The following is a 12,691-nucleotide window of genomic DNA, read 5'->3' as shown; positions in this document are numbered from 1 at the left end:
ATTTACCTTGGTAGAGATTCATACTTTGTTGCTTTTTGTCCTTTTCTTTTTCTTCTCTTTTTTTTTCATTCCCATTCTTGTATAATGGGATATCGTCCCTTCTGTTCGCTACCTGGTGTACTCCTTTTCAGTCACGGAGCGCGGAACAATGGCATGCATAGGAAGGACTGCTCAATTGGGATGGGCAATCCGTAATCCGCAAGCAGCACCGCAATGAGGCACAGTCAAGCGTCATGGGGGAGATGGCATGATTACATGCAGTACAACATCGGGCAGAACCTGAATAATGCACAGCGGTGTAACGTACTACTATGGTACACTGCAGTGGTACTACCTACCTCTACATACGCCGAGGTCCCACCGTTCGGGCTTCCACTCAGGTCGCACCTTCTGCCCCTTGACATTTGCTCCCCTTTCCCTTCCGTTGTTGCCTCCAGTCCCCCCTCATCTCCATTCCTCGAATCACATGTTTTGCCTGTCAATGTCGAGCTGTCATAATCTGCAGTGCAGTGCAGTGCTGTCTGTCGCTGTCCGTCATTCCCGAGAGGCGCCCTCCCTTCCTCTCCCGCCACGGACTGGACGGCATCTCAATGGCGAAGGATGGCGTGTGCTTCTTCGATGCAGATTCCCGCCTGATCTGATATATTCCCCAATCTTCTCGGTTCATATGAGGGTCGTGCCATGAGTGACATTCCGTCCTCGGTAGATTTTCTTTTTTTTTTCAGCAGCACACAGGGTTCCAATCATCATGATATCGATTGGGTTTGAAACGAGACCATATCATCAGTCTGGCTCCGTTCCTTTCCTGGCTCTCGGAATCCCATGCTCCATCCATGGATGCCGTGCAACAGAAAAACACACTCCAATTCCTTCCCGTCATGACATGGAGTCTTGCCCTCCAGTCTTCCATAAGACAAAGGTGCTATGCACCGCATCTGTCAATAAGTATCAACCAACACAAGGCCAAGTGGGATCGCTTCCTTTTACCTAATGCTCATCTCATCTCTTGGATCCTCATGGTTTAATCCAACGTCTGTTTCGTCACGGTCACATGTTCACTCCCGAACCATGGATGGAGTTTATCCATCTCCAGTCGTCACTCCAAACAAACCCTCAGTCACAGCGAGTCCCCTTCCCCCTCCCCCACCTTCACCCTCACTTTCCTGGCTCCTCTCCCGTCTTGACCACCGGTCAGCAGTGGAACACCACGTTTTGCCTTCTTTACTTCACCAAGGGGAAAGATGCGATTGGCTCGTCGGACCCCTGATCGTTTCCGAAAAAACTGTGGCTTATCGCGAGTCCACCGGTACTAGTGTACTATAGCCTCTTGGGGGCGGAGCATGACAATATAAAATTACCCCCCCAACATGATGGTAATTAGAAAAATGTCCATCTTGTTGAGTGGCATCCCAGTATGTGGTTCGTCCAACACACGCCCCTTCTTTCCATATGATTCGTGTTCGTCTATTTCTTCCTTCTTGGGCGTCTAGATCGCCAAGATCCAAGCCCTCGTCCAAGTAGGCCAAGACTTTTCGAGTATCACAAGGAGTCCCGGTTTCCGAATAGGTTGCAGCGAAGTCGCTGTTCAAACCCCCGCCAGAGTACAACACAGTATTATTGCTGTACGCGGCTCGTACTGGACAAAATGGTCGAGACCTTTGACATCATGCCTTGGTCGTACTCTTACCACGCATCCAAGCGCCCTTATTACACCTTTGAACTTGATTTCTAGGTAATTTCTGGATATGACTCTCCCACTGGGACCTGACCCGATGTAGCTTCGAGTTCTCGTGAGCCCTATCACAGTCTTTGTAACCGCGTTTCTCAAGTAGTTGGCTGATCGCCCGCGAAGCAAAGGTCTCATCACTTTTGTCATGGACGAGCGCGGCTACCTACATAGCTATCGGGCAGTTTATGCTTATATTGCCGAGCAAATACCGGGTATCAATGGATCGCGCCGCGAGACCCACGCACGCCGTTGGCGGGAGTGGCTCGGGAACTGAGCGGTTTAACGGCGTTCATAACTACTTCCACGCCATAGACAATACTATCCGGTGTGTGGTTCACGGATTACGGCGGGTAGCGGCCATGTTTCACATCCTCTCGTTGTCCAGCCCTATTCCCATCTTATGTCTTGCAAGACATGTCTACACTCCTCAAGCCTGTCGTTGGATAATTGAGGTCGCCGCCGTCAACCCTGTGAGTTCGAACTTTGGTCGATTTCGGTCACGCTAGCCTCAGTGTTCTGCAGCCTTGACATATACTGAGATACCATAGCCTTGTGACATCTCTTATTCTGACACCTACTGGAAATACTGTGTCAGGCTTTTGCCATTTCGAACAGTCATCTGTGTGCGGCTGTCTCAGACGCAATCGCAATGAAAGGTCACAATGTCCCGACAAAACGTTGCTTCAGATGGTGAACTTCAGTCAAGCATCGCGGCAAATACCGACAACCGGTGAAATGGGCCATGAAAAAACCAAGCGTTAAGTCATAAAAATTTCGGGAAGTTGTGGGAGCTGCGAGTACAATCACACCGAGGTCGTGATTGAAGTCATCACCATGCCTTGCGGTCAACTGGCAGAGTGACCAGGTCAGCCAAGGATGTAAGCTAATACCATAACTGGATTGCCAAGCGAGCAGTATCATTTCTTGTCGGCAACCATATCTCCAACCATCAGGGGGAGTGCGCCACAATCTTTTGTCCTCAGACAGAGTATTGAAACCCTTGACGCCACAAGGGTCCTCCGCCCTCGCCAACGGCGGGATATGTGTGGATGGTTGGTAGAAATCCGGTTTTGGGGATTCAAGCAACACATATTACGATTGATGCTATCCATATCATAGGGAACCCAACAACCAAAAGACATGGGGTGTCAAATCACGGCTCTGGTCACTGGTAGTCAGAGCGCAACCCCTTCCCGCGGAAGAACTTCGGCATATCTACCTAGCTATCGATAGAGGGGATATCTGAAATGATAGGAAATCTGGGGTTGATGCTACCCTCGTGAAACATGAACCGGAATTACCTGATTTGATCGTACCGAATATTTGAGTCATTACCAGAATGGTATTTTTGCCTACCGAGTTTTGAATTGACATTAACGTCAATCGGGCGGGTAGCTGTATTTGCGGCTCGCAGCCGTTTCTTAACTTGCTACCGTCGACCACTGGGGAATTCGGCGCTCACTGACCATCATAACTACAGGTCTCACAGTCAACTTTTGTTTTCCTTGAGCTACAATAGCTTTGCATACCTACCATAGCTTTACGTCCCGTCTTCATTCACGTCTCAGTGAAAATACCGGTACGTTGACAAACCATCACTGAAACTCACTCCATGGCATTCCTTGCCTTATTAGAACCGCATCGAGGTTCTTGTGACTGTGGAGGAAAATGTTTCTGTGTAGATGTATTCAGTAATCAGCAGAATTTAAGCTGAGGGTCCGTCCGATGGGTACCTACCAGGCTCATGGCCAATTGTTATAGTACCTAGGTACCTACTATGATTTCCTATTTCCATCTTGATACAGTTTGTAACGGCTTTAGTGCGCACTACGGGGCATACTGGGCGTTAAGAGAGATGAGCGGATGACCCTCCATGTACACCTCTACGTATCGAATTGACCGTACCTACGAACATGCCTCGTCGGCAGCGCATGATGTCTCGTACCGAGTGCCAGACTCTAGTTCAAGTTGTCCCGTGATATGGCATGCAGCGAGTCTGGCTTTGGACGACGGACCCGAGTCGTCAAAGTGCCCGGTCTGATGCCTTACAGCAAGCAGCCTTGGCTTGATCTTGCAACGCACTGCAGAAAGAGTAAGTAGGTACCTGACTTGACAGGTTTTGGTCCAGTCAGGAGCCAAGCAACCAACTCCAGCTCACATGAGTGAGGAAGGAGCGATATCAGACGGGAGTCATGATCTGATGGCGGTACCTCTCCAATCTCAATCATGCTGGAGCCAGGAGGGTACGGTGCATTGAATGTACTGAGGCAAGTGTGTCTAGGGAAGGGAAGGAGCGCTACGATTCCTTCCTGACGAATGGTTTGATCATGATGGATAGAGGCAGTTGTTTCCTTCCTTTTACTCTTGCCGCCTGATTCCTCCCCACGTTGATGCCTGGGAACTGAAAGTAAGAGATGAAGGACGGGACGGAGTAAGGGACAGACTAGTCTCATCCCATTCGACTTTTTGTCTCGGCGGAATTTGACTTGACCCTCACTACCCGTCCCGGAAGCCGGAAGAAACGAAGCGAGTTGTTTTCGCGTGAGAGAAATTGGGCTACACTCGGGTTTGAGTAATGGAAATGCAACCATTAGTTGTGAGCGAGGGCAGCAAGGCAAGGACTCAATTGAACTTCCGTAGCTTGACGCCAAAGCCGGCGGATTCGTACGAAGGGAGATAGCGGCCCCAAGGGAGGGAGGGATACCCTATTTAGTTCAGTGCACACGACTGGACACAGTGAAGCAGATGGAGCGAGATCCATATCATGATTTGGTAAACCGAATGAAAGGTGAGTAAGTACCTGTATCACCGAAAGCCACAGATATCAAGGGCAAGAAAGGTACCATTTACTGCCAACCAGACATGTAATATACTGAGACAAGGGTAGCTACTTCCGGAGGTACTAAGGTAGGTAGGTAGGTAGATGTCCAGGGAGGAAGGAACGTACGACGACGGAGATGGGGTCCGGTCTGGATCATGAACTTTTTGGATCCAGAACAATCAATTAACGAGTAAGAGAATCACGAACCAGAACAGATCCATCATGACAATACTTTGATTGAACGAGAACCAACCTTGCAGTGATCATTACACTTCCTGGACGGGAATCCGTTTGTCAGTCGGGTACTGCAACCCAGACAACTTAACTACCTCTAGGTCCAGCGTCGAGACAAACCTCCCGTCTACCATAGCCCGGAGAAACATGGATGGAAAGAGCGGAAACTCCGATTGATTACTGAGACAAACGACCAGCACCAAATCACAACAGTGATTGACAAGATTTAGGGAGGATGAAAATACAGTCCGATAATAGTTCATGCATTAGCTTAGTATACCAAGCACCGCTAGTACGATAGTACAATACCTTCTATACATAGTGTACTAGACGAAACCTATTTCGAATGAATCCAACGCTTACACGGATAAACCAAAATGCATTAGTTGGATTTGATCTGGCATTCTAAATGTTAGAGATGGCGTATCCAAAGTAAGATCATACATTAGGTAGTGGAGCTATGGAAATGTATAGGGAAGTTGGCACGAGGTCTTGAACTAATTAACAAACCAGTACTGAACTGTACCTAGGTATGCAAGGCTGGCTTGAATGGACGAGATCAATGGTCTGTACCTCTACCTATCAATGTTTCTAGTGTGTGTTATGGATATACGTAGAAGTAGGGGTAAATGGTAGAGGGAACAATGCAGTGGTTCAAATGCATGTGATCCCCAATCACCGACTGAAGAAAAGCAATCGATCGATGAAAATTCATAATGCCTTGGGAAGACTACAGGTGGTTAGTAGGTTAGGTACTAGGTAAGCTAGGTTGGTACCGAGCTACGCAAAGGACCCTCCGTATCTACCTAATCCGCCGAGAAACATTAGAGGTACAATCGACGAGGGAGCACTTGAAGGGGATGAATCTTAATCGAATGTTTTCAACTTCCCTTCTTAATCAAGAGTCCGATAAGTAGATGACTTCCTCACCACTATGCCAAGCATCGCGACATTAACTTTTCATTCCCTTTCTTCTTCTTTTCATTCCCTTTCATTTCCATTTCTTTTCCTTCTTTTTCTTTTTCTCTTTCTTTCCTTGTTTCCGCCTGTTTTGATTTTTTTTTTTTTCTTCTTTCGCTGCATCTGCGAGTTTGGACACACTACATTGAACATTTGTGTTGATATGAATAAATGATTGTCACCACTTACCATTTATGATGATCCGGGTGATCTCTTGATCAACGGCTGGGATTCGGAATTAAGTTTGATCTACGGTTGGTACGTTGTTCATACCTCTATACGTAGCTGATCAGCGGTAATGGACAGTTCTGTATAGTTGTGTGAGGGATACACAAATCAAGGGTCAATTTTTTGGATGACATATATTGTTGGTGGCTGTGGGTGGGTGGAGTGCTTGTTTGTCTGGAAGAAGGAAGGATCTTGTGGTTTGGTTGCAAGTGTGGCATGGCATGAGATGGCGACTGGAAAGCGAGACGTGAATGTAGGACGTGAGATGTAGAACAGGATGGATCAAGATGGAAGGAAGACATCAACTGGGAAGGAGATGGGTATTCACACGCGAAGAAGCAAAGGAATCAGAACAAAATCACAATACATCGCAGACATAATCACCAAAGCATCAAGCCAGAGGAAAAGGCCAATTGAACAAACCCAAACCGAAAAAAAAGACAAAAACGCCTTTCCCATGCATATTTCCTAAGTAGTAATCCATTAAGGGCATCCCAATGCGTGTCTATCTCTTCCACTTTCCCCCCATACACAGACGACATCTATTACAACCCCATACATACTAGTGCAGAATTAACTAGTACATATACACCCCAACTGATATCATGCCATCAACAAGCAACAACCCACTTTGTTGACATTATCCATCCATCCTCCCTTGTTTATTGTCACACCAATTGATGGGCGGGTAGGATGTACGAGGTGGATTTCAGAGAACTGATACCCACTACGAACATCCTAGATACTTGACGGCCCATCAATCGGTGCCCTGACTACCCAGTCTAGGTAGGTCGGTCGCTTAAGCAAGGACGGCAACAAGGCCGACGGCGAGAGCGAGGAGAGAGCCGCTCTCGACCTTGCCAGCAGCGGCGGTAGGAGCGTGAGTGGCAGAGGCAGTGCCGGAAGCGGTGACAGTAGCAGAGCCAGTGACGGTGGCGAGGGTGGAAGCGCCGCTGACGGAGACAGCAGCGGAGGAGGAGCTCTCGTCATCGGAGGAAGCAGCACCGGAGGTGGCGGTGGCAGCAGCCGAGTCGGAAGCAGTGACAAGAGTGGCAGCGGCGGTGGTCTGGGTGGCAGCGGCGCTCTTGGTGGTCTCCTTCTTGTCGTCGTCGGAGTTCTTGACCTCGAACTGCTCGGACTGGGCGAGGATACCCTGGTTGAGGGGGTCGACGGACTGGAAGTTGAACTGGAAGTCCGAGTCGTTGGGGACGTCCTTCTCGGAGATGATGACGGAGCCCTTGGTCAGGTCAACGGCACCGAGGTCCTTGGAGTAAGGGGTGTGGCCGCTGGCCATGTTGACGAGGACCAAGTGGGCGGACTTGGGGTCGGTGCTGACGGTGCTCCAGGTCACCTCGACGCCCGAGGAGGGGTCGATAACGTCGTTCTTCTTGGGGCTGGTGATCTGGATGGCCAGAGCAGAGGAGGCGAAGAGAGCCTGGAGGAGGGTGGTGGTGGAACGCATATTGGCGGTTGTTTTGGTTTTTTGGTTGGATATGTGTAATTAGGTAGGTTCGAGACGATTAATCGTGTTGAGCGAGTGTAGTTGACTGACGTCGAAAAAAGCGAATGACTTGATGGTTGAAAACAAAGGTTGGATGAAGCAGGTGTGAAAAGAGCGTATGGTTATAAGGTTAGCAAGATGGATGGAGAGAACAAGGGATGATTTCAGCTGAACACGGATGTCATGGATTGTTCGATTCATAGCATGGGTAGGCGGACCTCGTCTCCAAAGAGAAAAGTGGACACCATGAGAAAAAGAGAACTTGGTTAGCTTAATCCACTTGGGGTCTCATGGCGAGCAATGATTGGACGTGAACTCGAGCCGTCGGATCATCATCACAAAGTCGAATGCAGGAACCACAGCGGATTGGATTGCACCAAACCCGGGATGGCGGAAATCCCCACCATTGGTTGACGGCGACCATGTGGCGCCCTTAGTTGTACCCGTTAGGGCTTGCTGAACACGAGCTTTTGGACTTTTCTGGGTGAATTGTCACCCAGCTTGGAACGAGTTGAAAGAGATCTTTGTTGGCTTTGCCCGGTGATGGGTGGACACAATGGTGGACCTGTCAAGGCCTCCACTGCCCTGTCCGGTTGAGGTCATGCTTTGAAATGCCTCTCTCTCTCTCTCTCTTGGCCTTGCCCTGTCCGGTGGGAGGCGAGAGTTATCCGACGTTACCTCTCTGGACAACGTCAGTCCAGTCGCGGGCATCCAAATCACCAGTGTCTCTGAAATGCGATCGTGGTGACTCTGCTTTGCCCTTTTAGAGGGTCACCGTCCCCCATGATTGACGGGTTCGAAACAGGCCAACCAAATTGTGAATCTCGCGTCGCTAATATCGATGACCGGTGGCAGAGATTGGTGCCATGTTCTTGGGGTCCGTGTTGCGCCATGCTCGGGCGACTTTTCCGACTGTGTTGGTGGTGCCCTGTCAGCCAGTCACAGCACTTGTATCAGGTGGTGGTAGTTCAGGGGCTTCCCTGAAGAGTGGTGGAGGTGATTAAGCGAAGCAGTGGATGTCCGTGACTGGTCCACAGTGATCGACCCCTGACGATCTGGGCTTGGTGTGGTGGTGTTGGCGAAACGGTGCCGGACTTCCCGCTTTTGGTGGGAAATGCCTGGAGGCCGAACTCGTCTGGCCCGAGGTCACATTGAGATACTATGAATGGAGCCGTTCGTATATGTGCGCGACGGGCGGTTGTCGTATTGTTGGAGGAATACGTGTAGTGTAGTCTAGAGAGCGAAGAGGATGGAATGTGTGAGGTTGGAGATGATTGTCGGAGGCTGAAAAGAACGAACAGGATCGTCGTTCAGCAGGCAAATCATGCACTATCAAATTTCTGTGAGACTTGCTGCGAAATACGTTAAGCCAAGACTGACTGTCTTCTGGTCCACTTTTCGAACCCGCTCCTGCCTGTTGTTCTGAAAAACCCGAACATGGGCGCTGCCAGACACTAACAGTTTTTGACTGGATAACCAAGCAGAATATGTTAGTGTGCTGCATGCTGCAACTTTTGTGCAAAGCATGGAAGCTGTTGACGTCCCATTTTCCCGTTCTCCATCTCGTCGCCGACTCGCCGTCTACCTCTTCACCACTTCGTATCCGCCACTGCCGGCTTCCACTCTTTTTCGTCACCTCGGTCCGCCATCACGAACGGCCTTTCCGTGCCGACCATAATGCGCATGAAGGACACATACGGGAATTTCTCCAGTTCCACACATCTCCGTCCGGGCTTTTCTTCCGCCTTCCAACGTCATGACTTGCCGTCTCTCTCTTGACTGGCCGAGAAAGGGTGCCAATTTCTTTTTTTGGATCACTGATTCACTGGATTCACCGATTGACGGGCATTTTGCATTTTGAGGCTGTGTCGATCCGTAACGGCCCTTTTCCTTGTCCCCTACACCACCACCCTATTGGCCGGCGACAACGAGACGAGAGACATGACACGATCTTGGGCCATAGGGTTCTAGAACTCTTCCATGGAGTGGCGCTAGGCCTTAACGTCACTTGGAAAATCACTGGCAAAACCCCAAGCATCACTGGCCATCATGGCAAAGACAGCATCGGGAGCATTCACATCACGGCTTCACTTTGGAGGCAACTTCGACACCAAGAAGCGGGATGAAGGATGAGATCAAGTTTCCTGATTGTCCCTTTTACAGTTTCCAGGTTCTTATTCTCCCACAATCACGGCTCATCAGGATTTCTATGGCACTTCCAAGCTTTGCACACGGAGGCGACTATCAAATTCTCTACATCATTTGTCTATCTTGCTCATCCATTGCCACATACACAATTGCTTTCAAGTGACCGGCCACCCAACTTATCTACATTGACCTTCCAAAAGCTGGTCAAGGAACGGCGACGATGATGCAAAAAATCTCCAGAAGTCTTGAGCCTAGTGGCAGCATCATTTGGCGTACCCGTTGCGATGGTCTCGTTGGATACTTTGCCGTTGTCGTCGATATCTGTGAAGCCTATGATGTCGGTGATAGTCGTCTTGACGGCCTTGGGCAAGCGTTCCTCGACTGGAGAGTTGCCATCAAGAAATATTCTCGAATTGTTGAGCCCACAGACCAAGACACTCGTACACATCGGCCGTCTTTGTTGCGATATCGATGAGCTTGCCGCTGTCTTTGTTGTCTACCAATCTGGAGGCCTCGTTGAAGAAAGAAGCGTGCTTGGTGTCCTGCTCCAGGCTTCTGGCCCATTCGTCGAGACAGTCGTAGACGTCTTGGTCCTGCTCTATCGAGGTATCGATCAAGCTGTCGGTGCCCTCGCACATGCTGTTGCTGGCTGTCTTTCTTCGGGGGCCCTCCCCATTCGAGAGCACCGCCCATTCGCCCAAACAATCGTAGACGTCTGGCTCTTGCTTCGACTCGCTTGACTGATTGCTGTCCTCGGGAACATCAGACGATACGGACTTCGTCGGCGACTTCTGGAGGATTGACGAGTCGCGCAACTGTACGTCAGATGACGATACAGACTTCGTCGGCGACTTTTGGAGGGACGCGTTGCGCATCTCGTACCCCTTTCTGAATGCCCTCGCCCACATCGTAGCACGGGCAAATACGTCCTGCTGCTCATCATCCCTCCCCTCTTCCCCTTCATCTTCGGAATTTTCCCGCTGCTCTTCCTCCTCGCACCAGCGCGCATGTACTTCCCGCGCCAGCGCCTCATTTCCCTCCAACTCCTCCAACATAACTTGGTAGATTCGTCCCTTTCGTGCCTGTCGTTCCTTGTGCGCCTGAAATCGCTGATAAACATCCCAAGCCTCTTCGTGATCACCACCCGCCCCTTCGAGAAAGACTTGGTAAATTTGTTGCTCAACTGGCATCTCCTCTTCTTCCTCATCGTCATCCCAATCAACCTCATACACCCCCCAAAACCCATCCCGTTTCTCAACGACCATTCCCTCCTCTACATCCACGCCGTCAAAGGAAGGTATACCTCCGTTCTGCCTGGGATCACCCGTCACCAAAATCATATGCGAGTCCGGGATCTTGTTGCCGTGGACGTCGGCTACATAATCGTCGTACACGATATAATGGATACGATGAGTGCCGTGCCCGGCTTGAAGTCGTTGGTTTAGGATTGCTTGACGCTCTTTGGAGAGGAGGATCTTGTCTGGTGGAGTCTGCGGCGCGAGCGTCTCGATGTCGGATTCGTCGTCAAAGTTGTCGACGATGGGTGCCGAGTGAAGTAGGTGGTCCCAAGTTATTTGGTCTCGCCAGGGGAGGTAGGGAATGGGAGAGTGGGGAGGAGGAGTGGCGATGGGCGATTTGGAGGGGGGACTGAGTGCACGATTGCCTGTGCGGATGGGGGTCGTGGGAGCCTGGGGACGAGGCGTGATGGCCTCGGGGGTTGTAGGTCGGGAAGCCATGATTAGGTAGGTATTGTGGTGATGGTGGTGAGGACGTTGATGTGTGATGTCGAGGTTGCTTGAGGGGTTGTCGTCGACTCGTGTTGTCAGCTCGAGGTTCTCAATTCTTCCAGACTCTGTCGGTTGGTCGTAAGGGGGATCGTGTTGACGTGCGGTTGGTGATATTGTTGGCTGTCTGCCAATATGTGGTTGTCTGATGATCTTCTGTCGTCAGGTACGTTAGTCGAAAGGATACTACAGTGTTAAAGGAAACATACTGCTAACCTTTAGGTATTCGTGATGGTGAGGTATCGATGAGACGCTGTGATGATGGACTGTTGTTGTGACAAGTGGTGATGAGTGGTATGAAGTGCAATGTTGCGTTGTTCTTTGGAAACAGAGTGAAAGTTCCGAGGACATATGCAGTCAGCACAAGATATATTTCCCAGGTTATGCACAGTCGCCGCCATGCGAAATGCAAACAAACCTTGGTAGGTCGTTCAGCCAAGGCTGTCGAGTGAATGCCGCAACTGTCCGCAATATGACCCTTACTTTTCATCCCATGTCCGAACAGGACATCACTGCAGCTGTCGGTACCGCTGTGCGTCGGAGGTCCGTTAGGGTTTATGGTACAATCTGGCCCGGCCGGCCGGATTACGAGAGCATCTGCCGAATGCCGGGCTTCCTGCAGGCGGCCGGCCCGGCAGGTCCCTCCAGTGGGTGCCGCTCACGGACCAAGGATGTAAAGACGAAGCCGGGTCTTCAAAAGTCACGGGGGAGCCACGAGTGTGATATTTGGAGAATTTTGTCGCTGTTTCTAAGTACCTAGAGGTATGCTAAGCTTATTTCTACCTACCTACAGGTACGTATATGTCACGGCCAGACTGTTTCAGCTTTGATGGTTCTCCTTGCTGCCTCCCTTGCTTTCTCCCGATTCCACGAGCTCGTTTGGTCAATTGCACACTTTTTTTTTTCGGATTTTGTCATCCGCAGCGCATAGTACCTTTTCTGCGAAGGGGGACGACATGGACAATGTCGGGGGGTGGTGTGGAATTAGCGTTGGCATCGCTCTTGCTGTGTCCGTTGTTGGTTGGATTGAGTAAGGTAGCTGACGTATCGCGGAAGGAGCGTTGGCCGTTAGGTTCAGTGGACTTAGGTCGGGTCCTGCCTGCCTGATCCGACCCGCTTACGGACGCGGTTTCCTGCTTTTATTCACATCAAATATTGGGGGGCTGTTAGGAGAGAAGAATATGATTAAGCACTGATGTGGCTGACTTGTCTTCTCATCTGGTTCAGTTTTTTTCTTCCTTTTTTTTCTTCCTTTTTTTTCTTCCTTTTTTTGGCCCTCTTTCGAA

General features: G+C 50.1%; 5 protein-coding genes across 5 annotated transcripts; 1 reads left to right on the top strand and 4 right to left on the bottom strand.

The window, feature by feature from the left end:
- Positions 1–2,391: 2,391 nt before the first annotated feature.
- On the top strand, positions 2,392–2,789 carry NEUTE1DRAFT_42339 (uncharacterized protein; the record flags this gene model as incomplete). The annotated part of the gene is made up of 2 exons (XM_009852004.1): positions 2,392–2,459; positions 2,642–2,789. 2 exons carry the CDS (start codon positions 2,392–2,394, stop codon positions 2,787–2,789), a joined length of 216 nt encoding a protein of 71 aa, XP_009850306.1.
- Positions 2,790–3,150: 361 nt separating this feature from the next.
- Positions 3,151–3,957, bottom strand: NEUTE1DRAFT_109566 (uncharacterized protein; the record flags this gene model as incomplete). Its single annotated transcript, XM_009852136.1, has 4 exons — positions 3,151–3,203; positions 3,339–3,403; positions 3,639–3,810; positions 3,888–3,957. 4 exons carry the CDS (start codon positions 3,955–3,957, stop codon positions 3,151–3,153), a joined length of 360 nt encoding a protein of 119 aa, XP_009850438.1.
- A 618-nt stretch (positions 3,958–4,575) lies between these two features.
- On the bottom strand, positions 4,576–4,749 carry NEUTE1DRAFT_43366 (uncharacterized protein; the record flags this gene model as incomplete). Its single annotated transcript, XM_009852049.1, has 1 exon — positions 4,576–4,749. A coding segment is annotated over one exon (174 nt), but the record flags the coding sequence as incomplete, so codon positions are not given.
- Positions 4,750–6,387: 1,638 nt separating this feature from the next.
- On the bottom strand, positions 6,388–7,602 carry NEUTE1DRAFT_116761 (uncharacterized protein; the record flags this gene model as incomplete). Its single annotated transcript, XM_009852135.1, has 1 exon — positions 6,388–7,602. The coding sequence occupies one exon, from the start codon at positions 7,432–7,434 to the stop codon at positions 6,772–6,774; it is 663 nt and encodes a 220-aa protein (XP_009850437.1).
- A 1,883-nt stretch (positions 7,603–9,485) lies between these two features.
- NEUTE1DRAFT_121764 (uncharacterized protein) lies at positions 9,486–11,357 on the bottom strand (the record flags this gene model as incomplete). Its single annotated transcript, XM_009852134.1, has 3 exons — positions 9,486–9,726; positions 9,898–9,951; positions 10,052–11,357. 3 exons carry the CDS (start codon positions 11,355–11,357, stop codon positions 9,662–9,664), a joined length of 1,425 nt encoding a protein of 474 aa, XP_009850436.1.
- Positions 11,358–12,691: the final 1,334 nt, after the last annotated feature.

This window comes from Neurospora tetrasperma, assembly GCF_000213175.1.
Source record: "Neurospora tetrasperma FGSC 2508 unplaced genomic scaffold NEUTE1scaffold_3, whole genome shotgun sequence".
NCBI lineage: Eukaryota > Fungi > Ascomycota > Sordariomycetes > Sordariales > Sordariaceae > Neurospora > Neurospora tetrasperma.
This window is presented reverse-complemented; position numbering and strand designations above follow the sequence as displayed.